Source organism: Lepus europaeus, chromosome 4, assembly GCF_033115175.1.
Source record: "Lepus europaeus isolate LE1 chromosome 4, mLepTim1.pri, whole genome shotgun sequence".
NCBI classification, from domain to species: domain Eukaryota; kingdom Metazoa; phylum Chordata; class Mammalia; order Lagomorpha; family Leporidae; genus Lepus; species Lepus europaeus.
The window spans coordinates 155,373,694-155,400,716 of record NC_084830.1 but is presented as its reverse complement, the minus strand read 5'-3'; the positions used below and the strand labels follow the sequence as shown (position 1 = coordinate 155,400,716).

General features: G+C 48.3%; 1 protein-coding gene across 3 annotated transcripts in view; it reads left to right on the top strand.

The window, feature by feature from the left end:
- Positions 1–26,224, top strand: part of SNCAIP (synuclein alpha interacting protein) — a 169,233-nt gene extending 143,009 nt beyond the window's left edge. For 2 of the 3 annotated variants that reach the window (XM_062189808.1, XM_062189806.1), the window contains exons 7-11: positions 3,953–4,078; positions 7,417–7,586; positions 13,816–13,908; positions 14,466–15,534; positions 25,783–26,224. In XM_062189808.1, coding sequence (XP_062045792.1) covers positions 3,953–4,078; positions 7,417–7,586; positions 13,816–13,908; positions 14,466–15,534; positions 25,783–25,788 — 1,464 coding nt within the window. In that variant the 3' untranslated portion in view covers positions 25,789–26,224. Of the gene's footprint in view, positions 1–3,952; positions 4,079–7,416; positions 7,587–13,815; positions 13,909–14,465; positions 15,535–16,760; positions 16,832–25,782 lie in introns of all 3 variants that reach the window. The other variant, XM_062189809.1, reaches the window with a different exon arrangement.
- Positions 26,225–27,023: the final 799 nt, after the last annotated feature.

Here is a 27,023-nt window from a genome sequence, read left to right as displayed (position 1 = left end):
TCTCTGTCTCTCCCCTCTCTCTGTCTGTAGCTCTGCCTCTCAAGTGAATAAATAAAATCTTTTTTTTTTTTAAAAAAAAGGAAAGAAATGAAATTTTCCCTTGCTCAGTTTCCTCATCTGTGAAATAGAGGTTGGCCGGCGCCGTGGCTTAACAGGCTAATCCTCCGCCTTGCGGCGCTGGCACACTGGGTTCTAGTCCTGGTCGGGGCGCCGGATTCTATCCTGGTTTCCCCTCTTCCAGTTCAGCTCTCTGCTATGGCCAGGGAAGGCAGTGGAGGATGGCCCAAGTGCTTGGGCCCTGCACCCGCATGGGAGACCAGGAGAAGCACCTGGCTCCTGGCTTCGGATCGGCGAGATGCGCCGGCCGCAGCAGCCATTGGAGGGTGAACCAACAGCAAAAAGGAAGACCTTTCTCTTTGTCTCTCTCTCTCACTATCCACTCTGCCTGTAAAAAAAACAAAACAAAACAAAACAAAAAAACAAAACAAAACAAAACCAAAAAAAAATAGAGGCTTCCTCGTACTGAGTGAGGAAACAGCATTGGTGGTCGGCACTGGGTAAGTGCTGGTTGCTATGACTGTTGAGTCCCTTCCATTTGTTTGCTTTTATTTTAACCATTATTATTTACATTTTTTCACCATAAGAAAAAATTTTTCCAAAGAATTATGTAGGCCTTAACCTACTTAATCCTTAGTGTACTTTCCCCCATATATTACCATCTCTGGATTCAATGTTTATCTTTCAATAAATGCCTTTATGAAATTGTTGCTTATCCTTTTAGCATTTTAACATATCAAAAGCGGGAATCAATCTTACAATTGATGGTATATTACATTTGGTGATCTGTGTTCATAAACAACGCCGACTCCTTCAGAACTTATGATTGTACCTCAAACTACAGTGATCGTAATGATACCAGAAATAAAACTGTGACATGCTTTTTAATGAAATTTTCATTAGACTTTGTCCAGCAAAGCTCATAAATTATGTGTGTTAATTGCTTCTTTAAACAACTGTTGGTTTTAGGAACACATAAAATGTAACCTTAAAACAGGTTGCAAAAGATCAGAAAATCCCCAGAAAAGAAAAGTAGTACATGCAGGAACTTTCCAGTCGGTAGATGAAAACCCAGTGGATAGATGGATGGAATGCGAGTTGGAGAAGCGTTCTATGAAGCAGAGAGAGCCTTCCACATCCATGGGGCTGTACTGGATGTTGTTGAAAGCAGTACTTACAGGGAAATGAGTGTCTGAAGTCACAGTCCTCCTTAGCAATGCCTCTCTGTAGACGCATGTGTGTGTGTGTGTGAGAGAGAGAAAGAGAGGGAGGGAGGGAGGGAGGGAGGGAAGGAGGACACCAAAGGGCTAAGAAGGAAGGGGCCACCATTGCAAATAACTGCAGTCATGCCCTCGTTAATGAAGACCCTTTAGTTGTGGGAAACAGCCATTCTGTCCTCCTCACGAGGTGTTTGTCAGCCAAGTCACTGTTAAGTTGTGCGACTCCACGGCACAGGCATGTTCTCCATGGATTCTGGACATCCATGGCTCTCAGGAATCCTAGATGTTGGTCTTCTAATCAAGACTAGGTGCATAGCCAATCCCTGTGGGTAGGACTTCTCTGGTCAGTCGGATAGGGAAGATTTGGGTTTTCATAAAGTATCTCAGGGGATAGGCCAACTACAAATCTCTTTATTCAAGTAAATTGTCCTTCGCAGGGCACAGAAGTGAACTTGAGGTCCTGGTGAGCCCTCGAGCTCTGGCAACTCCTGGCTCACATGGGCCTCACATCTTGTTCTCCCAGGTTGCTCAGCCCCTGCAAAGGCCAGGGCCCAAGGCTTTCCTTGGATTTTCACAACAAGAACATTCCTGCTCTTAAGAAATGCTGGGTCCCATTGCCTACCACCCCACCACCAAAGGTCCAAATGCTGAGTTTTAGTAAAAGCCATTTTTGTTTTGTACAGGAGAGAGAGAGACATATCTACCGTAATATTTAGTTGCCTCTGAAAGACAGGAAAGTTTACATGGCAAGAAGAAACAGGTAAAATACTTCTGAGTCTTGTGAACTCCCCTGAGCTCTGCTTGCTAACAAAAGAAGTTGCTAGAGTATCGGGCTAGAATACACAGTTGTCTGCTCAGTTTTCTGATTTATAAAGCAAGGGGCTGTTTGCATTGGATGACTTCCTAAACCTCTCCAGCTCTGCAACTTTAGGAGTTCATGACTTAAGATCATAGAGCAAACCAAGTCACCAAAAGCGTGGAAACGACCCACAGAAGAGAATGTGCCGTGCAGATGGTGCCGTCGTTCTCCACGGAGGCTCAGCCACCTGGCCCCGTGCAGGCACGGCTGATCTGAGCCATTGGCTCCAAACCAGTTGGTTTTGTCTTGGGTCCTCGGACACCTCCACTCATCCAGATTTTTAAGGAGTTCGGATCACATCATGCAACCATCTGTTCCCATAAAGTAATCCAGTTATTTTTCCTCTGCCTAATTAGGAAAAATAAAGGAAACGGTTTTACTTCATGCACTGTGAAAATGCCACCTGCTGTGGCCCCAGACATCAGCTCCAACTTTCTGAGAAGCGTGGCGGTGTTTGCTTACCCAGCTCTGAACTCAGCTCCAGGCCCTGCCCTGCCTGTTCCTCTAGTGCCCTTTGAGGAGTTCACCTTCCGCCAGCCTGTCTGCTTGTGCAGCCAGCACCCGCCTTGTTTCCCGGGTGCATTCTTGGGAGACTGTAGACATGGATTACATTTTTTCTCTCCTTGCTCTTTAAGGGTCTTACTCATCTGGAAGAAAAGCCTGGTGCAAATGTGCAGTCCGCCCATGATGTCTCGGATGCCTTCATAAACAGTGTCCTGGGTCCCGGCATCAGGGGGAAACTTGAAAGGAGCTGGCTGTTTTCATCCAACATTCCTTTGGCAGAGTAGCTGGCATGTTCAGAAGATGAAGGCAAATTTAATCCAGAAAAGTATAAAAGTTCATGACCAGTCCGAGCAAATAACTGGAAAAGAAGTCCTTTAAAAGGCTAAGAAGAAAGACGTCCAAGGCTATTTCAAACACATGATCATCTTTTTAAATGTCACATTCCACCCACTAAACTTCATGCTGTTGTTTTTACCACTCTCATATTTTTTTTTAACTTTTATTTAATTCTTCTATTTTAAAACAGTGAAATCCCATCCCCCTGCTTTCCGCAAAGGCCAAGCATAACAGGAAAACGCCACAAAACACTCAGTGGATAGAATAAAACCAGATTATGACAAACATGCTGCTTTATGACTTGGCTCTCACACGGTTGATGTTCAGAGCTTTTGGTCCCCTCGCTTTAACATGGAAGAACAAAAAAAAAAAAACGTTACCTTGAAAGCCCCACCAACAGTGGGTCGGAACCATCACGAGGGTCTTGGTTTCATTTCAGTGTGGCCGTCCTGACGAGCCGAGACACTGCCTGTTTCTGTAAGCTTGTTGACTGTGGGATGTGAGGGATTAGGAGGGCATGGTTTCAGAATTATCCTTGAAACTAGAAGCTAGTTGTCCCAGTAGCCCAAGGTTGTGTGATAAAACTCTTGAAGCCTACAGGCTGTAACATGGTAGCTAAAACGTGGCCTTCGGAGCGTTTGAACTCGAAGACTTGGGTTCTGGTTCCCACTTTGGCTCGGTCTAGCCGTGTGGCTTTGAGGAAGAGATATTCAAACTTGGTGCGAATCTTTAGGATCGGTAAGTAAAGCATGCGTGCTTCCAAGGTAACTGCTCTGAACATTCCCACGCGTTCCCTGGGTGGTTTCCGTTAGAGAGCCCCGAGTCTTCAGTTCCTTCCGAAGGGGATTTCTCTCCGTCTGGGAAGCGTGGCTTTAGCCCAGCTCCACAAGCTGCAGCGTTGTTTCCCTCTGTGTCTACGTAAGATTTGACTTCCCTGAAAGATACTCTGTTAATTCAGCTGTCTCTGTGTTTGTAGGAAAAGATTCTGCTGTGGCTCCTCCAGTTTATGCAGGAGCAGGGCATCTCACTGGACGAAGTGGACCAGGACGGCAACAGTGCTGTTCACGTGGCCTCGCAGCACGGCTTCCTGGGCTGTATACAGGTACACAGCCCTGCTGCCTTGCAGGAAGGGGCGTATCAAGCACTAAAACCAAAAGTGGAGCTTTTGTTCCCTAGGAGAATGTCTGGAATCGGTCACCTTTTGTATTACAGCGGCCAGTAAGGATCTATGTTGACCCCTTTGTGTTCCCAGCAATCCACACAAATACTGCCATAAATACCCCTAAGAGTTGCTGCTTGCATGCCCAGGGCTGTTGAAAGGACTTGCCGTGCCCTGTCAACGTAGCTCTAAAGCTCTGACGCTGAGGGCCTCACACATTAAGGACCTCGGCCTCGCACATTAAAGAAACCACAGCCACGATGATAGCCCTGTCTCTCCAGTGACCCTCATCCAGCGACTCTCCAGTGACTACTGCCCCTGCCCACAGCATCAACCTCTCCTTCCCAGGCTTATGAGAAAACAGGTCGGCGTTTGCACAGTGGTTAAGCTTGGATGTGGGATGCCCCCATCCCATGATGGGGTGCCTAGATTCAAGTCCCAGTTGACTTCTCACCCAGCTTCCTGCTGTTACCAGGGTGGGCAGCACTCATGGCTCAAGTACTTGGGTCCTTAACATCCAAGGGGGAGACCCAGCTTGAATTCCAGACATGAGCCTGGCCAAGGCCAGGCATTGCAGACACTTGGAAAGTGAGCCAGTGGATGGAAGCTTTCTCTCTTTCCCTCCCCCCCCCCCTCTCAGTATCTGTCTAATTCACTCTGTGCCTCTCTACCTCTCAAGTTGAAAAATAAGGTGCCAAACAAAAATTAATGAAAAAAAAAGCAGGACAGATTTTTCAGGACTGGGTTAGAAGACTCCTTCATAGTGTGGAGCTGTAGACTGGCAAGGGGGTGCTGTGGCTTCCCTCTTTCTCTAGAGTAGGCCTGAGCCCCACAAACACATTCAAAACCCCAGAACTGGGGGAGAAGCCTTGGATCCTGATCCTCTTGTGCCTTGGACAGGTGAGGCAGGGCCATGATTGGCCCTTCCACCCAGTGGCAGCAAGTGGCTTCATCGTCCAGCCTCCCACACAGGGTGACGTCCCACCCAGGCAGGAGGGACAGAGGCTGCTACCCCTCCTCAAACCCCTGAGGGGCCACTGCAAGGGCACAAGGTCCCTGCAGGGGAGGGAGATAGCACCTCATCCCCTAGCTGAGTGCAGAGCTGCCTGACGCTGGGCCAGCCCCGTGCCCCCTTCAGACCGCCCATGGCAGAGCTCCCCGGGGCTCCCCAGAAGCTTGGTGGTGTGAGTGCCGAACCCAGATAGACCTCTTGGCCTTGCAGATGTTGACAGCCCTCAGTGGCGGAGCTCGTGCAGAGAAAAGAGGAGGGGGAGGGAGCTGTGGCTGTGCGTTGCAGTCAGTCATAGTTGTGTGGATTTGGCCTGGCATTTTACTTGCTGACATAAATTGTGACCAACAGAGCCAGACCATCCTCGCCATTCAAAACAGCCCAACTTGTGTGGATGGCGAGAGGGAACGTTGACCATACAGGGTTGACATCTGTGCTTGAAGGAAATACATTTGCTTCAAGTTCATACTGTTAAACAGTGTTACACACATTGCCCCATAACTTCGTTACTTGGTGTTAATTAAAAGGACAAATTAAAAATACTTGCCCACGACAAATAATGCACTTCCCACCTCTGGGGAAGGTGCACTCTGGCTTACAGATGCGTTGTTTCCTTTGCTGTGTGCTCCTGCGTTTAGTAGGTGTTCATGGAGGCCCTACTGCGTGCAGATAGACTGTCTCCAGAACAGAAAACATGGAGCAGTGAGACCCAGTCACCCAGGAAGGCAGGGGGAAATGACCAGAGTCCAAGTATGCAGGGTGAAGCTGTAGATGGACAAGGCCAGGGATGAGCTGAAACTGGCACAGGGGTTGCCATAGAAAGCTCCCACGAAACCACCCTTTGGAGTGCCGACTTGATAGGAAGGATCCAAGTACAGAAAGGTTTCTCATCATTGCTGGCAAAACTTGTGTCTGCTAATGTAAGGCACCACATTCAAAAGCAGTGATAAAGACATTGGAGAGTTAGAAGCGGAAGAAATTCAGATTCTTCCCAGGATCTGCAGCACGATTAAAGGCATAGCATTGTTTTGTCTTTTTGTGGAGGGGAGGTAACTGAGTAAACACTGAAAACTGTACTTTTCCACTTCAGAAGATACTGCAGTGTCTGAGTGTCGGCTGTTCATCAGCTGCTTAATGACTGAAAGCCAGAGGAACCGGCTACCCCTAATTCTGTTTAAGACTTGAGTTTCTTTTCTTTGTAATGTGTGAGCAGAGGGGCTCCGCCCTTTCAGCACCGTCATCCCTCCACACACGGGATGCTCTTGGCACAGTTCCAGGGATGTAGAAGCTTGGGTAGTCCTGGAAGAGGGTCTGTGTGCCAGTGTGAGAGTAAAAAGAGAGAAAAAGAGGCTGAGAGGGGGGAAGGGGCCCAGGAGGTGAGGAGGGGACTGAGTCAAGGGAACAGTGGGGAGAAATCTGGCCAGCGGGGTCACAGTGCCCGTCTCTGGAGAGCCCTGTGACCGCCCCGGGAGGCAGTGTGGCAGACTGACCTTTCATGGCAAGGAACCCTAAGCCAGAAGGGAAATCCAAGTCTAAGGATTTAATGCTACAGTTTTGTTTGTGGAGAAAAATAGTTACCTAACACCCACATCATCGGGGCGGTTCCGCGGGAGGACCCTGTCCTTTCTTAGAGGAGGTGACAACAAGTTGACACCGAGCTCCCTTCTACAGCGTCTGCTCAGCCCAGGGACACACCGCGGCCATGGCAGGTGGGGGGAGTGTGGGCGCTTCCCTGCCTGCCTGCTCTCTGCTCTGCTGCTTCTCCACAGTTCTTTTTATCCTGGACAAGGTAGGCTCAGCAGCACCTCAGGTGTCGCTCTAGAACAAGTTCCCAGAGCCACGCAGATGGGGACAGGTGCACACCACTCCACTCTCCCCTCCCTCCTGGCGTGCTCAGCTTCATGGATGGTGGTTTTGGAGCCCAGCCATGGAAAGAGACAAAGCCCCTCCCACAAACACTGCACCTGCTCATCTCACCAAGGAAAGGCCTCTGTGGATGCCACACCCACCTCCCCGACCTGGTCCTCCCCTCTGTCCACTGTAGGTGGGGCTTCCTACATGTGGGATGGGTACTGCTCCGTTTCACAGCCCCAAAGAGAAGGACCTAGGTTCCACTGCTGACGGGTCAGTAGGTGCCCAGCACCCTGCCTCAGGTAACAGGTGTTGGGACAACAGGAAAAGTTGTGTTCCGCATTCTGTTACAGTCGTTAGACATCAGGATTGACAGGGAGTCCGGATGCAATGACTGATGTGTCTCTGCCTCTGCTGACAGACCCTGGTGGAATATGGAGCAAACGTCACCATGCAGAACCACGCAGGGGAGAAGCCATCCCAGAGTGCTGAGCGGCATGGCCACACCCTGTGCTCCCGGTACCTGGTGGTGGTCGAGACCTGCATGTCACTGGCCTCACAAGTGGTGAAGCTGACCAAGCAGCTCAAGGAGTAAGTGGCCTGTGGGTTCCCGGGCGACTGTCTGGCTCGTCCTTGGCTTGCTAAGCCAGGGGTTCAGCCACATGCAAGGGTGAGCGCACTTGGCTCCTGTTACTTAGGGAATTCCCGCATTCTCTTCAGCTTCTTTTCTTCCTCCATCCCAAGTCCACACAGGCAGTGTCCTTGCAAAGATGGCATCTCTGCAGAGGCAAAACAGTGTTTAGCGAGCCGTGGGCAGAGCGAGCTCCCTAGATGAAGCTCATGCTTTCGCAGATGACAGCACATCTCCAGCTCTGTCCCCATCTCTGGCACAGTTACGCACCAGGATGCTGACAGCACACTTGGGTGCCATCTGTCCTTAATATCCCAGGAAACCAGCAAGAGCGCAGGAGAGACTGGGACGCCTGAGATGGAGGAGGGTCTCAGGTTTCTCAAAAAGAGAAATGTGTGTTTGGGAAACTACAGGTGAATCACTTAATAGGCATCCCTGGCACATTTACTGTCAAAGTAAAACAGCGGATTCGTGAGTCCTCGGGACAGAAAGATGCAGAGTTCGCTCAGCAGGAAATCACTTAAAACGCTGTGACTCGTTAAAGCTGGCTCTTTGCTTGGGAAGATCATCAAACAGGTGTACATTGAACATCTCAGTGTGAGGGAAGCGTTTCTGGGGATTGCTGTGATCTGCTTTAAAGGGGTAGGGAGCAGAATTGCATCCATCAGGTAGGTCCCCAGCAAGTTGAAGAACCAAGGACATGATGCTCACAGGAGGGACCAGGAGATGACACAGTGACCAAAGCACAGTCACCATGCTGGAGACAAGTTCCCTGAAAGTCCAAGTCAGTAGGCAAGATGGTGTTGACAGACTGGCAGGGAAAACTATAAACATTAAATTTCAGGGAGAAACTATCAAGTCTTTTAAGTTATAAAAATATGCACACAAATGGTTTTCAAAAAGTTTATGGGAAAACACGTTGTTAAGAAACCGCATGTACTTCAAAAATTTTCGCACCAAAATAAACATTTTAATTCCATTTCGCATGAAGTTTTTGAAGTACCCCAGATATGTTTGTATATATATGGTATAGATGCATGGACACACACATTCACACATATGTGTACACGTGTGTATTGCTGACTACTATGTGTTAAGAAAAAGGCCTAGAGTAGGTGTAAGGTCTTAACTGATTGTATGTGTAAGTCATACCACGTATGACAAGGCTTTGACTCTCTGTCCCTCTCTCAACTTGGGGAAGCCTCCCGTATTGCTCTTGACTTAGAGGTACATGTCTCTGTCCCTCAACTCCTTCCCCTACCAGTACCTAGAATGAGCTCTTTAGTGAGTTTAGGCTTTTGCTAGAAAATAAGATTAGAAAATTTTTAAATAAGGGTTTGTCTCCAAGTATCCTCTGCAAGTAACAGAACTTGCCCAGGAAGTTCCCAGGACAGATGAGCTCCCCCAGGACAGGTGAGCTAGGTGAGCTTGAATATCTCAGTGGAATTAAAGGGAAAATGCAAACAACCAGTAACTCGGTCTCTTTCCACCATGAACGTACTTATGCATATGTCATTGGATGTGGGTAGGTATTTCCAAAAGTAAGTTCCCAGGAAATCAGTTACTGGAACAAAAGGCATCTATATTTAAATGTGAATGAACATTGCCTGATACTTACCAAAAATGCTCTCCAGGAGTCCACTGGCTATATAGTGTGTTGACCTAGTGGTGAAGGGGAACTTTACAATGATCCCATACTATATATTTCTAAGCGTTCATACTCAGAGAAAAAAATCAGAAAACATTTCCCCATCTTGGCAACATAGAATCTGCAAAGCTTCAGGCTGCAGTAGCTGTTTCATTGGTTAACTATTCAAGCATGGAGTCTTGGCCACTCTCTGGGGATGATCCTGGGATAAAATATGCACAGTCGCAGGTGGGTAACAGTCTTTCTGTTGCCTCCAGACTGGCATGCTGTAAAGCATTGCAGTTAGGCCAGTGACACAGTATCATACGGGAAGTTACGTTGTCGACTTTACTCTTCTACTAACGTGTGCCTCTGTGAAGTTGGCAAAACTGGAAATCACTGGGGGAATCCACTGCTGAGCACCACAGTGCACTTCTCTGCAGGTCCCGGCACTAATAACACTAACACATCCAGGAGAAGGGGAGGAAAACACTGGCCTTCCAGCCCCAAATTCCGGGTGCAGACATTCTTGGGTACCTTGTCCAGCCTCTGCCACCTCTTCACAGTTAGGAGACGTAGCAAGGGCAAGCATCAGCCTCATCAGCAAGCGTGGATGTCATAGGCTGAGTTCTGCTCCCCTCCCCGCCCCCCACAACATGTACATTGGCGTCCTAACTACCAGCACCTCCGAATGTGGCCTGGTTTGCAGATGGGGCCGTTATAGAAGTAATCACATTGAAATGGGGCCACGAGGTGGGGCCTGTTCCACAGAGCCTGGTGTCCTTACAAAAGGAGAAAATGGCGACACCAAGGCAGACACATGTGCAGGGGGGGCACGATAGACACACACTGGCCGCAGGTGTGGTGATGTGTCCATGGCCCTGGAGCACCACGGGTTGGCAGACAGCTGCCGGAGCCTGTCCCGTGCCTCTCCAACAGCCCTCAGAAGGAACCACCTGGCCAGCGCCTTAACCTTGTTGGACGTCTTGGCCTCCGGAGCTGTGAGATGACGCTGGCTTTGTGGCACTTTGTCGTGGCAGCCCTGGAGCACTAACACAGTAGACCCCTGCTCCTGCCTTTCCTCTCTGGACAAGGTTGGTTAGTGTCTTCTGAGGGTTCTTTGGACCTAGAAAGGTGACTCAGTCACCCCAGTGTTCCCACCTGCTTATTTTGACAATGTCATAATTTAAGATTCCTAATAAACCCTTTTAAACTGGACTATAATCTTTCTTTGTTTTTACCTTCGCTAAGTATTTTTTTTCCTCAAGAACTCAGCATGCAGCACCAACAAGCAATGTGGCAAAGTAGATGCCCCAGTATCTTTTCTGTTGTTATCATCTCATTAAACCAGGGCCAGAGCACTATAGACTGTGGGCCAAGTCCAGTTTGCCCCCTGTTTTTGTAAATAAAGCTTTATTGAAACACAGCCACACAGTCATTTATGTGTTGTGTAGGGCTGGTATCATGCTATAAAGGCAGATGGAACCCATATGGCTCGAAGCCTAAAATATTTACTCTCTACCCTTAAAGAAAAGCTTGCTTGCTTTAGACAATTAAGTTTTCATAGGTGAGTCTGGCAGGATCAGTGAGATAAAATGAGATCATAGGCGTCTGTTCTTAGGGATGAAAGGTTAGCACTAAACATGACTGCTTCCAAGAAAAACAAAGAGAATGCTTGGGACTAGGGAGGGTGTTAGCCGAGTCTGATCTGCAGAGTGAGAATGGTTGTTGAGTTCAACACCAGTTGAACACAACAAAGAGAACGTTAGAATTCCCCCAGCCAGTACCTGAGATCCAGCATCATTTTAACAACACTGATCATGTATTTAGTTCTGTATCCCAGCTTATAAGACCTGCTACCCTTTTTGATGCTAATTTTATTTAGTTTTCCAGTGCTGGGGCTGGCACTGTGACGTAGTAAGTAAAGCTGCTAGCTGCAGTGCCGCCATCCCATATGGGCACCGATTTGAGTCCCAGCCGCTCCATTTCCAATCTAGCTCCCTGTTAGTGTCCCTGGGAGAGTAGTGGAGGATGGCCAAAGTCCTTGGGCCCCTGCACCCAGGTGGGAGACTCAGAAGAAGCTCCAGGCTCCTGGCTTCGGATCGGCCCAGCTCGGCCATTTGGGGGGTGACCCAGTGGATGGAAGTCCTCTCTCTCTGCCTCTGTCTCTCTGTAACTCTGCCTTTTAAATAAATAATAAACATTTTAAAAAATATTTTATTTATTTACTTATCACAAAATCAGTGGCTAAAGACAGCAAAAGTGTATCATGGTTCTGTAGGTCGGGAGGCCAGGAGGGGCCTCTCCCGACTAAAGTGAAGCTGTTCACAGGCAGGTGGCGCTCCTTTCTGGAGGTTCTTCTGTCGGCCGAATTGGTTTCTGTTGGCAGAATCGGTTCCTGCAACTGCAGCGTGGGGGCCGAGCCCTGAGACCACTGCGGCCCGTGGCTGTGGTCTCCTCCTTCCATCTTCCGTGCAGCCAGTGCAGGTTGAGTCCTTCTCACCTCCGATCCCTCTTCCTACTCTCCTTCCTCCTCCTCCACGGATAAAGACTCAGGTGACCAGATTGCAGGGTAACCTCCCTGTTGTACCTTCAGCTGATAAGCCACCCTGACTCGCCATTGCCGGGTGAGGTGAGCTTATCCCACCTTCCTGGGGCCCGAGTGTGCAGGGCCATCTTTGGGGACACCACACTTGTCGTCCAGAGCTCAGTAAAACAGTAAGTTTGATTCACTTATTTCAACATCAGTAGTTGTAGCTGAGTAGCCTGAGGGACCAAAAGCGTTTCAGGTTTTTCAGGTTTTGGATTTTGGAATGCAGGAGCATTTCCGAAGCTCCTGGAGGGCTGGCATTGTGGAGTAGTGCATTGAGCTGCCACCCACAGTGCTGGCGTCTCCCATCGGCGCCGGTTGAGTTCCTGCTGTTCCACTTCCAATCCAGCTCAGCAGAGGATGGCCCAGGTGTGTGGGCTCCTGCACCCATGTGGGAGACCCAGAAGAAACTCTTGGCTTCTGACCAGCCAAGCTGTGGCTGTTGTGGCCATTTTGGGAGTGAACCAGCAGATGGAAGACCAACCTCCCTCTCTCTCTCTCTCTCTCTCTCTCTCTCTCTCTCCCTATTTGTAATTCTGTCTTTCAAATATATAAATAAATCTTTTTAAAAAATATTAAAGTTCATGGAAGAATGGGATTACTAGTTTATTTCAGTGCAAAAAAGATTGTGAAATCCTTTAATTGTCTTTTATTTTGGATACACATTTCCCAATAGTTTATTGAATACCAGTAGTACCTGAACAAACTTTACTGGTTGATTATCCCAAATCTGAAAAATCCAAAATGCTCTGAGGATTTTACCATTAAGGATACTTATCCTATAATGAGTGTCTTCTAAATTGATTTTACTTTCTACAACCTATGACTTTTAAATTTAAAAGACATTCTGGGGGCTGGCACTGTGGTGCAGCAGGTTAAAGCCCTGGTTTGAAGTGCCAGCATCCCGGTTCGAGTTCCAGTGCTCCTCTTCTATTGAAGCTCTGAAAGCAGTGGAAAATGGCCCAAGTCCTTGGGCCCCTGCACCCACATGGGAGACCTAGAAGAAGCTCCTGGCTTCGGATCATCACAGCTCTGGCCTTTGTGGCCATCTGGGGAGTGAACCAGCAGATGGAAGATCTCTCTCTCTTTCTCTCTCTCTGTAAGTCCGTCTTTAAAATAAATAAAAATAAATCTTTAAAAAAATAAAAAATACATTCTGATGCATGTGCTGTTATATCCTGAGGAAACAGAATGTTGCCGCACATTGTCACCCCTCCATAGAAAAAAATTATCATTGTTTGTACCCAGAATGCAAATAGTTTGCTTGTTTCATTGTTTAGTTGAGTTTCTTTTATGGTAAGTAAATTAATATAATTACAGTAAAAATTTAAACAACTTAATATTTTCTTCCAGTGTGTCTTTTGAAATTATATATATATATATATATTGAAAATAGAGCAAATATAGTATCATTTTAATAGCTTTCATTATAGCAGTAATTTATTTACTCAGTCTTATTAATGAGCATTTTAGATTACTTAGAGTTTTTCACTAACCTCAACAGTGAGTACACATTTGAGTACTTTTGATTTAAGATTTACGTATTTATTTGAAAAAGAGAGAGGGAAAGAAAGAGAGTTCTTTGATCTGCTGGTTCACTCCCCAGATGGCTGCAATGACCAGCATTGGGCCAGGCTGACTCCAGGAGCCAGGAGCTTCATCAGGGTCTCTCATGTGAGTGACATGGGCCCGCACCCTTGAGGCATCTTTCACTGCTTTCTCGGGTCATGAGCAGGAAGCTGGATCAGAAGTGGAGCAGCCAGGACTCGAACCGGCGTCCTCTATGGTTACTGCTATGCCACAAAGCATAGGAAGATTTCTAAACTGTAAGGACGATGACCAAGCACACTCTCAAGGCCGCTGAATTTATTGCAGCTTGCTGCGAATTATCCTGGCAGGCTGTAGACCTGCTCACCTGCTCACTGGGGCAGAGGCGGGCATCAGAGGCTTACCACCCTGGTTGTTTCCACAGACAGACGGTGGAGCGCGTCACCCTCCAGACCCAGCTCCAGCAGCTTCTGGAAGCCCAGAAGACAGAGGGCAAGTCACTCCCCTCCTCACCCAGGTAATGCCCGGCACGCTGTGGTTTAGAAAAATCTTAGAGCCTTCTTCTGGACTTCCTTTTACTGTCCTCTAAGACAACAGAGAACACTTTATTCCCATAAAGAAGAATAGAAATGAGCTGCCACAGTGGAAAGGCAGTGGGCTGGGAGTGCAGGGGCCCGGGCTGACCTCTGAGCCTGCCGTTGGCTGTCCCGTAACTCTTAACAAGGGACCTCGCATCGCTTCATCTGTAAAGTGAAAATAAGAAACGAGGGGTTGATAAAGTTGTTGAAAATGGGAGGAAGCTTATGCAAAGTTGACATATAAGCAGTAAACCCACAGACGTGTTTAGTGGTCACCATGGTCCCTGCACGCGGTCTGAGGCACGCTGTGCCGTGGTGATGGTTGTCGCTCTGGGGTATTTGCAAACTGCTTTTACAAAGACAGTGATCATTGTTAGTTCCATCCTCACCGGTTTCAAATGAGGAGTAGCAGTGAAGGCCTTGGGAGAGCCTGGTGGCCCGGGTCAGTGCAGTCCCAGCAGGAAACCGTCTCTTACTTCCTTCCTCTTCTTCACAGCTCGCCATCCTCACCGGCTTCCAGAACGGCACAGTGGAAGGCTCCAGACACAGATGAGGAGTCTGCGGCCAGGACCAAGCCGGGGATCCAAGAAGGGATTCAGGTGCTCGGCAGCCTGTCCGCGGCCAGCCGTGCCAGGGCCAAAGCCAAAGACGAAGATTCCGATAAAATCCTACGTCAGTTACTGGGGAAAGAAATCTCAGAAAATGTCTGCACCCAAGAAAAGCTGTCCTTGGAATTCCAGGATGCTCAGGCTTCCTCTAGAAATCCAAAGAAGACCCCAGCGGAGAAGAGGGAGCTGAAGTTAGCCAGGCTAAGACAGCTGATGCAGAGGTCTCTGAGCGAGTCCGACACAGACCCCACCAACCCTGAGGACCCCAAAAGCACCCCGGTGAGGAAGCCCGACAGGCCCAGGCCACAGCCCATCGTGGAGAGCGTGGAGGGCACGGAGGGCACCGAGAGCTTGCACCTGATGATAAAGAAACACAGCTTGGCCTCGGGACGCAGGTTTCCTTTTGGTATCAAGGCCTCCAGATCTCTGGATGGCCACAGCCCTTCTCCCACCTCAGAGAGCTGCGAAGCGGACCTGGAATCCCAGTACCCAGGCCCCGGGAGCGCTCCTCCAAGCCAGGCCCCTGGAGACCCCACTCAGCCCAGCCCCGACAGCCCTGCAGCCCAGAAAGTGGCCACCAGTCCCAAGAGCGCCCTCAAGTCTCCATCTTCCAAGCGCCGGACGTCTCAGAACTTGAAACTCAGAGTGACTTTTGAGGAGCCCGTGGTGCAGATGGAGCAAACGAGCCTTGACCCGAGTGGGGAGAGAGACAAAGACAGGGGCAGGACCCTCCCTCGGACCTCCCCAGGGAGCGAGTCCGGGGATCAGCTGAAAAGGCCTTTTGGGACCTTCCGGTCCATCATGGAGACACTAAGTGGCAACCAGAACAACAGTAATAACTACCAGGTGGCCAGCCAGCTGAAGACCTCAACCTTGCCCTTAACCTCGCTCGGAAGGAAGACGACAGATGCCAAGGGAAGCCCTGTGAGCTCTGCCGGCAAAGGAAAGAACAAGGCCGTGAGTGCTGGAGGAGAATCCCCTCCCTTCCCCCTTTGACGCTGATTGTGTCATCCTAACACTGCAGATTGGGGGGGAGGGGGTACCGTGAAGGAACTTCCCCCGCCCCCACATTCCCCAAGGGTGTATGGAATGTCAAGTTCGTAGGTCTCTTTCAAGACCGGGCACGTTAGCGTGCACACCCTTTGCTCTTCCTTTGGAAGACTCTGAGAAGAGGTAACTAAGTCACAGATGATTTGTCTCTGGCCCTAAATTTCCCGTCAGTGGCTTGATCCCTGGGGGTCGGGGCTCCTAGACTGGGAGGCTTTTCTTCAAGATGAAACCACTCATGTGCAGAGTCAGGTCTTTTCCTTGGCACAGATTCTGCCCCCAGGAAGAGTTTGTTCTCTTCATGGGACTACATGGTTTATTCTCCAGCGCAACAAAAAAGCACATAAATAGAAACTCCATTGTTAAAGACCTTTAACTACTCAACTTTGGAACACACCACAGGGACCTCAACATTGGCATGTTACAGCACAGACCCCTAAGTGTCCGTTAGAGGCCACAGGAGTGAGGAGTGCATGCCAGGACGTGGGGGATGGCAGAGTGTGCCATGAGCTACATTTTGCGACTGCTTTTATTGGGAGACCACGCTGTGGAGTCCAAGATTTACATCCTGTGAACATCTTTTTAAGCAGTGTTTCCTGCATGCCCTGTGCTCGCCACATCTAGGAACAGTGTAGCAGTCCTAGGGAGCGGATGACTCGGGCCATCCACCCAGCAATTCAGATGAACCACCAGGGCAGTGTCACAATCTTCATAATGTAGAATTTGCTGTCACGTGAAAGTATTGTTACAGAGAGAGCTAAGAACTGTCCAGTCGTTTTCTACCATATCCAAATCAAGTTTTAGTGTCTCTCGAATTAATTGAATAGTAAAATTATCAATTTGCCCTTGCTGTAAAGGACTTTTTCAACTAGAAGAAGCACACTTGTGTCCCAAGACACCATACCTTTGAGGTTAAATAGATCCACCCTAAATCACTCGGATAAAACTTTCCAAGTGACTCAGTGGGTTCTGTCGCCCAGCAGTGGGGGGAGAATCATCTCCGCTGTGCTGTACGCTCCCTGACGTGTGTGCCAAGCGGCTGCCCTCTCTGTCTCGTGCATGTTCCATTTCTGTTGGGCCTGCGCATGTGCCGTCTGTTGCATGTTCTCAGATGATCTTTAATTGCGCCTCTCTAGGGGATGTTCGGCAGCTGCGTCAGTCTGTCCTCTAACACGCTGACCGAAGAGCGCCTGCGTGGCTGTGCACGGTACGTGGTGCGGGAGGTGCTTTGTGCAGCGCTGTCACTATGCTTTTGCTGTGAACTGCATGAACTTGTCCGTGATGGACCTGGAGCACCTTTTGGCTGGGGAGGACACCCAGGAGAAGGAAAACTGTGCTGGTTCCCCCAGTAGCAGCAGGCGCAGGCTGGGGGCCAGGGCTTAGAGAAAGAGCTAGCTAGCTCTCTGTCGGCGGAATCGGCTCAGTTCTCAAGCTTGCCATGTCTCCTGATTGCCTTTGGCTCTCAGTCTTTGTGTTTTAGTGGAGTCAAGTACCAAGTAAGTATTGAAATTCAATTTCCTGCCCTGCATGGAGTGAGTCACTCTCTGATCGGAATCAGAACTTTGAAACCGAGCTGGAGTTTTGTTTCAGTGCTGATTATAGACCGAAAGCGCCTTTCGTCACCATTCTGCTGATCTCAGGAGAAGCGGGGCCTTGCCTTTCCGAAATCGCCCGAGCTTGCTGCTAAGAACCACAGTTTCAGTCCGTGAGCCAGTCCGAAAAGTGCTCACCAGTCACAGGCTGGTTTTTCAGAGAGAAGGTTTGCAGTGCACGGACTGAGCCCTAAGGGCGAGAGGTCAGGTCCTCCATGAACAGCAGGCACCTCCTTGGGCAAAGTCCTGTGGCAGAACTTGCAGCCCTGCTGTGCAGGTGCACAACTTCCCACCAGGCAGGAAAGGGAGGAGGAGGGAGGAGCAGCTCTAGAGGAGTTCACACAGTCACCCTCTCTTATTTCAGCACTTAAACCCGCAGGCCCATCTTAAAGCGAGACTGATTTTTAAAAGATTTATTTTGTTTATTTGAAAGGCTGAGTTAGAGAAGGGGAGAGACAGAGACAGAGATCACACAACTGTTGATTCCCTCCCGAAATGGCCACAACAACTGCAACTGATCCAGATGCCAGAGGAAGCCAGGAGCTTCATCAGGGTCTCCCACATGGGTGCAGGGTCCTAAGCACTTGAGCCGGCTTCTGCTGCTTTCCCAGGCTCATTAGCAGGGAGCTGGGTTGGAAGTGGAGCAGCCGAGACTTGAAGTAGCCCTCAGATGGGATATTGGTGTTGCAGGCGGCGGCTTAATCCACTATAACATAGCGCCAGCCCCCAAGACTGACATTTTTGGATCATCTAAATTAACTTAAAAAAATCCTGACATGCCATGTAGCACTCTTTCAGATCCAACAGAGCAAGCAAGCAAATTCCAAGTTCAGAATACCAAAGCATAAGAAAATCATTCTCCGTTTGTGCTGCCTTTTTGTCCGATTCATCCGTGTTAGGTCTCTATTGAAGTTGGCGGGGAATCAAGTCTCAGTCTTTTTGAGGGGGTGTCCCTAGGGATCTCATTAATTCAGTAGCTGAAGGCAGAGCCTTGGAGCTCCAGCGTTCCCTGGTACCTGGTGGTCGGCGTGGGTCAGGCTCACACGTTGCCTGCACGGATGCTAGCCTCACTGGGTCAGGAGAGCTTGGCCAGTGCTGACAGCCCAAGGCTTGGAGTGGGAAGGACATAGGATAAAAACACCCATTCCCCTGCAGACATTGGAATGAGCCCACTTTTGTCTTACCCAACCAGGGTTCCCCAACCCCACGCTTTTTTCTGCCCTATCCTAGGATGGATGTGTGTTGTGGCGCCAGGCAGATTTTGCTCATCCATAAGCAGCCATCACCAGCAACCCCCTGGGGCAGAGAAGTGCCAAGACCCAAGATGTGGCAAAGGCCCTGGGTGGGAAGGAGAAAACCTCTCATTTCTGCCAGGCTCCTGCAGCCACTGGGAGCCAGACAGCGAGTATCCCAGCAGATTCTCCCACCAGAAATGGTTCATGCTGTGCTTACAAGCAAGGAAGCAACACTGAGCAATAGGATTATAAAAACCCAAGCACAGACTGAGCTGATGGGGCTCAGACACACGACGTGTGCTAACACCTGCCCACTCAACTCCAGAGCAGCAATCCAAAGACTCACTTTTCAAGCTCTCAGATTGTAGACACAGAGTTCAGCAGCAAACACTTAGAAACCCCCAAAGTTAAAAATACTCAGTGTGTTTAACTAAACCCTCATCCCCTGCCCCCTACTGCTTTGTGAGTCAGCCCGTTCTCTATCACGGTTTTGGTTTGGCCTGAGTTTGCGTAGAAAGTGGGAACCCTGCTTCCTGCATGGCGGAGAGCACAGGGTTCTCTGGTGGCCTCATAGCCGCACAAAGGCAAGGGGACCTGGCCTGGTTCACTCCAGGGATCAAGCAGGGATGCTTCTCTCTGGGCAACGTGACGATGCCTCTCAGAAATTAAGGCTGGAGGGGGTGTGGGCGTGAGAAGCACCTGGTTGACTCTGATGCCCATGAACCCTACCACGAGAAAGAAAGGAGCCAAGTTTTCATCTCTCAGCAGTGGGACAAGTCTTGGGCCAAGAAGTTCCTTGAAGGCCAGATGGCTCTGTGAAGATGGCCAGGAAACTGATGGCAGTTGCTATATGCTGGAGTTGTCCAGCACAATGGACCCCGCCCCCCAGTTCAGGGATCCCCTGCAGTCGCATTTTAGGTCCTGAGAAACTTGTGTTTTCCCTGATAAAGAAAGAAAAGGGACAATGAGTATGACGTTTTAAAGAACATCAGCTCTGTGTGAGGGGGTCCTGTTGGCTGTTTATTTTTCTAAATTGCTCACAGCTTGATAGGAAGGAATCTAAATTTTCTTGCAGTGCCCTTTAAGGTTAGATTCCACCCTGCTTCTTTGAACAGCTTTCCTAGTGGGTGTCAGCTGCAGAAGATGACATGGTGTGGAACAGGCAGAGTTATCTTTATATTTTCTTACCAAGAACCAGCTGGTTTCGAATCATTACAACTCCAAGGGAATGCTTGCAATTACTAATCGTAAAATGCCAGCAAAACACCCATTTCCCAGAGTTTAAGGGTGTCTGGGTTCTGTCTGTGCATTGATTCTGGTACTGACAGGCCGAGGGCTTCACCAGTACCCTTGTCCCTTGGCCACACTGGCACTGTTGCCTGAAGGATTAGCACTGGGCAGCCCCTTATCCCGGAACCAGCATTAGAGGAGGCTCTTTATAACAAACATTAAGCAATAAACACCATTAGTGTGGCTTTTACTGCCAAGGAATTAACCACACCACGAATTATCTATCTGGAGCCAAGAGCTAGCATTAGATAGTTGTGTCCAACAGCCACTTGAAAGGGACTGTTCTCTTTAGACCACGGTGATGTGACATCTGCTGTGCCCAGTGGAGGGTCAGAGGGGGGAGTGTCGTGTCCTTCCACACTCCCTGCACCTACAAACTCACGTCCATCCTCCCCAGCAGCTCATCATCGTAAACAGAAATAGGAGCCATAATGTAGGAGACACTGGGAAAGCAGAGGCGAAGTCCAGGCTGCAACCTGCTCCCAACCAGCATGTCTTCACCTCGCACCCCTCCTCCACCACCAGTATTTCCGGAACCCGATGGGAAAACGCAGTACACAAAGCAGCCCCTGATCCTGCTGCACGCAGTGTCCTGGCCCCATTGCCCTGTCAGACAACCGCTTCTTCCTGAGTGTTTCTGCCTTGTGTTCACTTCCTTGTTGACCCCTGAGTCCTGTGGGGAGAGTGCAACCGCAGGTGTGCAGCCAGGCTGTGTGGACTGCTCAGGGGCGGGCTGAGTCCCCCGGGGCAGCCTGAAGCCCACCCGTGTGACAGCTCAGACCCATGTGCTGAAGGTGCAGAGAGGGTGTTTAGTGACTTGGTTGGTGCTCGGCACTACACACTTGTGAGTTTTTACCCAGCAACCACAGCGCCAAGTTCTAAGCCCTGACACGAGGTATTGCTTTCTGCGTTTTCATTTCTGATACGTTGACACAGGAGTCCAGGGCCAGCCGATGGGAGTTGCAAGGCAATGGCCAGATACAGAACCTAGGCCAGTTGCGCCTGCTCCAAAAGACCCTTTGGTCAAGCTGCACCCCGCCGCCACCTCTGCCTGACCCGGGATGCTAATGAATTTCACAGAGGAAACCCTTACTTCATACTAAAGTTAGCACCTGTGACTTGGAGTCTTGACCATTTCTCTACAAGAGATTGAGTCTCCTCTTCAAACCGAGCCATAGTTTTGGGTCGCCATTGGCCATTGTTGGTGGAACTACAGGGGATTGCCTGCTAACGAGATAGAATCTTGTGTATTGAGAACAGTGTGCAAGTTGCAGGGCTCAGATCTGTCTATAGTGAAGCACACGTTAGCCAGCTCTCTGTCAGTCCACGGGACTAAGGAAAGGATGACTCCCAAGTGGGGTTTCCTTTCAGATGCTCCTTATACACACTCTGGGGAAGGAGGAGCAGGGTCCACTCCAGGAAGACAGACAAAGCCTTGGGAAGGAAAACCCTGTGTTGCCTCTTACATCCCTGCTGTAGAGTCAGGACATGAACAGTTGGAACTTGTGATCCCCTAGAGACCTTGGAGTCTGGAATCCTCCTCCAGAACTCGTGCCCTCAGCACGATGATCCCAGCCCAAGTGTGGTCAGAGAACACAGGACGGGCAACACGCTTCTGCGCTTCTGCCCTCCTCTTCTCACTCCCTCGAGGTCTGATTGTGAACCTGCAACCCCAGAGAGGAATGTGTTCTGTTGGTCCCCGGCTTGCACTGCAGGTCTGCTACCACTGGGGGCATCGTTGTACATGAAAAGAGCAGAACTTGAACCAGTGAGAGGCTTTACCCAGACACCCTCCAGTGCCTTCTCCAAGCAACACTGCTCCATCCACAGTTGTTTCGCAATTTTCTTCCTCCAAGTCTCCATGAGGGGACTTCAGTAAGTGCGTGGAAAAGTGAAATTAAACCAGGTTGATTTTGGTGCAAAACACTTGCAATCTATATGGAGCTTTTTCATCATAGACATCTTCCAGGAACTTTTTGAAGACTTGTATAACTTCCTGCATAGCCAGAGCATCCGTTTCAACAGCTCTAAGCCCTGCGTTGTGCTGTGCCTGCATAAGGCCTGATCTCTCTGTCAGGGAGATCCTAAGAGAGAATTAAAAGGCTCCAATTAAAACACAGTAAACTGAGAACACCCAAGAGTTCTGGGAGCATTGTGACCCTCGACAGCACCATTGTGCCCTGGTTTGTACCCTTCAGTATCTAGCGTGGCACCTGGCACTTGGCAGGGTTCTCACGAATACTTGGAGAGAGGCTAATCTAGAGGAGGAAGGAGAGGAAAAAGCAAACCTGTGTCAGTTCTTTCTGTCGCAGGTCCACTGTGACGGATGAGTTTCCGTTTTCGTACTTTGAGCACAGGCATTCACACTAAATACCAGAACCCCAGTGATTTTCTTATGAGCAGGTGGGATATGTGGCTGTGCTATCAGCGGACTCGCAGGAAATGACAGCCACAGCAGGGTCTCCCTGGTTTGGCCATCAGTGGGAGTGGACTGCAGCTCTGGGCCACTTCATGGTGACCCTGTGAATTGCTGCCTGGTCACCGTGAACTGGGGAGATACGGCGATGTGTGCCACCATGAGCCAGCAAGTTAGATTACTTGGAACAGCGTTATTAAGTTCAAATCTTTTTTCCTTCCAATTTTGGTCATTGCAAATGTGATTATCCAAAAATGAAATCGAGGAGCAGCAAATTATCTGAATCTCAGAATCCGCTGTTCCTTTGAATAGTAGTAATTCAGGACTGGGTAGGTGGTAAGTTCCGGAGGGTTAAATTGTCTGGATGTTCTTCAGATCAGTGCCTCGAGTGAACATTTGCCTTGGTGTAGACCGACCGCTGATCATGCTGAGTTGTGTTCTGCAGAAACAGTTCTTCCTGGTGCTCTTGGCCTCAGCACCCCTACTGTAAAGCAGAAATGCCCGTAGGAATCTAAACTGTCTTATCTTCAGGCTGTGACCTAAGCCTGTTTATTGTTTTTGTTTTCAGTTTTATCAAAGTGGTGTAGCTTCATGTAATAGTAACACTAGCCTTAAAGCAGAAACTGCTGTCTCTGGGCCTGACCCACCCCATTCCCCTGAGCCAATCGCTGGCTTTTTCTCTCGGGTGATTTTTCCAGTATTCTCCATCTCTGAACACCATGCTTCCCCCAACATCCAGTTTCAGATTTATTCATTGCTTATTGGCTCCTACTATCGAAGATAAAAAATCGTAATAGAATTTATAGTATCCTAGAGAACACTCCAGCATCTCATACATATGTATTTTTTTAATCTTGATAGTAACTATGCAGCAGATACTTTTATTATCCAAATTTGGCATATTGCAAACAGCATAGATGAGTGTAAATTTTGCCCAAGATTGCTCAGTAATGATGGTGATAAACTAGGGAGCGAGGATTTGAACTCAGTCTGGCTTAAAAAGATGTATTTTTAACAGTGAACCAAATTTATCAAGCTGTAGTTCAGCTTCCAACACTGGGTGCATGTACATATTTGCAGTCACAGCCGCCAACTCCTCTTCCCCTGATAGTATAGTTGGTGGTTGGATCGCTTTTGAGGGTTAAATCGGTGCTTATTTTTATCATAGCTTTCTAAATATTAATCACAGTGAATCCATGTGGTCCCATACTAAATTTCCTTTCTCGGGTAAGTTTGTGTTTCCCCTGGCAATAATTGGATGTCTTGGTTCACCATTCATTTCTAAATGTTCTTTCTTGTCTGTTGAAGACAAAAGCCACCTTTTGATGCGTTCAGATAGCACTGGTGCCTCTTCATTTCTCCCTGCGTGTGGAGGGTCTCTCTGTCCTGGCCCAGGCTGTGTGGCCGCTGGCTGGCGCGGGACACAGCTGGCATCCTGGAATCTGCCACCTACAGTGCCCTGAGAATTCCTTTTATTTCTCTCCCATTGAGACTTAGTTTCTGCACTTGATTTTCCCTTGTTTTGGTTTCTTCTACATTGGCAAACTCATCTGCTCACCAAGGTCAGTAGGTGCTAAGCTTTTCAAGAACTGGAGTATCCAAAAATACCTTCAGTTTGCTGCATTAGGAGTGTGTGGATGGGTAAGGTGTTCTAGGAGGGAATTGCTCTCTCTCGGAATCTGAGCCACGTTGCTCCATTTCCTTTGCTTCCTGGTTGTCTGTACGAAGCCCATTCCTCTCTGATGGCTGATCCCTTGGAAGCATGTATAATTTTATCTTCCTTAGTAGTTTGATTTCGTGTCACTTTACCTGTGGATCTGTGTCACTTTGCCTGTGGATCTGTGTTCATTCCTGGGCTGTGGACACCCAGTAGGCATTTAAAATCTGTAGTCCTGTGTGCTTGAATTCTGGAAGGTGCAGAATTCCTTTGGAAATCTTCCCTTGTCCAGTTTCCACGTGCTTTCCTCCTGGAACTCCTCTTATCTCTGCTGTTGGCTACACTGATCCTGAGATTTTCTCTCTCTACTTCCCCTGTTACCCACACGTTTGCTCTTCCTCGTTCTACAGTGTAGGTTATGTACTGAAATTTACCTGCCATGCTGGCTTTTAAATTTTTTTCTGTAGGAATAGAATTTGTTTCCAATAGCAGGTTACGGTTTTCCTCATGGTTCCTTTTTGTGTACTGTTAGACATGCACGTATTATTTAACGGTTTATAATCAAATACAGATTGTATTTTTTGCTCCCTGTTTATAATAAAACTGATATACTTGGTTTTTTTTTTTTCACGTAACATGTTGGGGGCCTTTATGTATCCGTATGTAGAGAGCTTTCTGGTTCTTTTCTGTAATTGCCGTCGTCTTCAGAAGTGCGTGTTGTTCCTCTTTGCTGTGTCGTCGTACGAGTTTGCTGACGGAAGACTAGGTTTCTGCTTTTTCTGCTCTACTAAACCAGTTCCAACTGCCCATCTGCCTGCCCATGGCTGAATAAATAATGCTGTTGGCACGTTGTCCACTATCGTCTCCTCGCCTGTTTGCCTCATTCACGCAGGGTGGATGCTGCTTAAAGTTTATTGACTTTCATTTTAGTGTTGGGTTGCATGCACCAAGATAAATGTGTGTAATTGGAAGTCTCTAGAACATCTTTTGGCCAGCAAGAGTTTTCTTTCACCTTCTTCCCTTTCCCTTTCTCGCAAGTAGACAGCTCTGCGAAGTTTTATTCAGAGGGATAAATAGAAATAAGAATTATAACTTCCAGATGATGATGATCCAGTATGTTCTAGAACACTGAGAGAACAGACCCCTGGTCTTGGGGAGCAAGTACAACTGTGATGCCCTAGACACCATACCTGGGGTTCTCCTGCCACCCTAAGAATCCTCATGGTGTTGCCAGAGATAGATTTTTGCCTTGCAGAACAGCAGGAAGGGGTTTAGTCATAGGCAGCCTTGCCCGCTCTCAGGAGATGCCTCCTCTTTGGAAGATTTTATACCCAGAATGGGGCTAATATGAACATGAACGCACCTTCCCAGGGAAAGCGCAGTTGTCTGGTGGCCCCTGAGTGCCCCTTTCACCACAGACTTAAGGTGTCAGGGGTGGAGGGCAAAGTAGCACTATTGCTTACGACTTCTTTTTCCCAAAGATGTCCCCACTGCTGATCTCCCACCATGCCACTCCTCAGTAATTGCCCACCCAGAGGACAAGTGCTCTTACCTTTTAAAACTCAAGCTTACTGGAGAATAAAAAGTGTTTACCAGTAAATCCATGTGAAAAAATATAAAACTCTCTTGTTCCTACTCAACCAGAAGTTCCATACGTCCTTGTTTGCCTCTGATAAATGCACTTGACTGTAGGATGCCCAGGTTCCAGTCATCATGACTGCGAAAGCCCTGCCGGAGCCAAAGAAAGTGTTCAGTCATTGTGTGTTAGGAGTATTGTATGACCGTCGCCTTTATTGTTTAAAGAGTGGTTTATGTGAAAACAGAGTAATTTGCCTGCTGGAATGAAGTGTTCCTCAGTGTGGTTTGCATGTGGATAATTTCCATTTTTGGTGAGATGTTCAGTGGTGGTGTCTTGTAACTTGACCCTGGTTTTATCTAATTTTGGCCTGTGGTTTTGCTTCTCCTTAGGCCTAATGACATCAGTAGAAAAATGAAGAAATCCTACAGCATAAAGCACAGTGCTGAGCCAGAGTCAGAGGAACTCTTCTTGTAAATCCCTTTTTCCAAACCTCTCACCGATGCCCGTGGGACACCATTGGAAATTACCGGACCTAGAACCACAAAACACCACCTCACCAGCAGAAGAACGCAGTATCAGGATGCCTTAAATTTATAGTATTAGACTGTAGAAGATACATTTTGGGTGATAAATGTATATAAACTTGTTTTTAAAGAGATGCTGTTTAAAAGCACGATTGGGCAACTGTTTTTTAACATTGGATGGAGCCAGCCAACACGCAGGACACTGACCAAGCCATACCATTTTGTGTTTGAGTTGCATGCTGACGTGTGGCTGAACTTCCCTCTCCCCCTAACGCTCAGTTCCTGAGTGAGGCCAGGTCAGTGGTACTGTTTTCTGTCAACAGTGTTTTCTCTGTCATTTCTACTTTTTGTATAAAGGAAATAAAACCATGTTAACAGCCACCTATAAGCTTGGGGCATCTACTTTCTATCAAATCTGTGATGTCTGATTTCTTAGGGACTTTGAACGTGTTTGGATTGCTGATATTTGATTTCAGGAACAAACTTCCCAGTTCAGTGTTTTCCCACAGGGGTCAAATAAAACATTCTATATTTCATAAAGTACTAAAGAATCAGACAAGTATATAAAGTAAGTCAGCTCCTTCTGCCTTCTCAAGTCTCGGCATTGACATGGGAAAATGGTAATGACAACGAAGGACTGAGCCCCGCCTGCGCCCCTGTTTTCTGCTGCTGACACATTATGAGGCCTGTCTGATCCCAGGAGGAGACAGTGTGGAGCCCAGGTTCATAAGGGCCTTCTTGTTGATGCAGCTTTTTCAATCCAAATTAAGCACCCAGGTCCAGAAGTTTTTATTTTTTTTCCTATCATGAAAAAATATATTTCTGTTGAAACAACGGGAGTTTTATGTTCAAAGGGTTGGCATGGCCTGTAAGAGACCTTTCAAGTTTTAGTTTGAAAGTAGAACGCAGTCTTACCGGTAGGAGGGGGCACCATGTGCTGCCACAGTTGCTAGCAGTGTTAACTGCAGTTTAATGTGGATCAAGTTACTTAATTCGGAGATGCTCTCGCGTATGTGGGTCATCCGACAAACGTGGGCTTGGTGAGCTGCAACGCGGTATGGTTGGATTTAATATTCAGGTACCTTTTATGTATGAGACACTAGTAT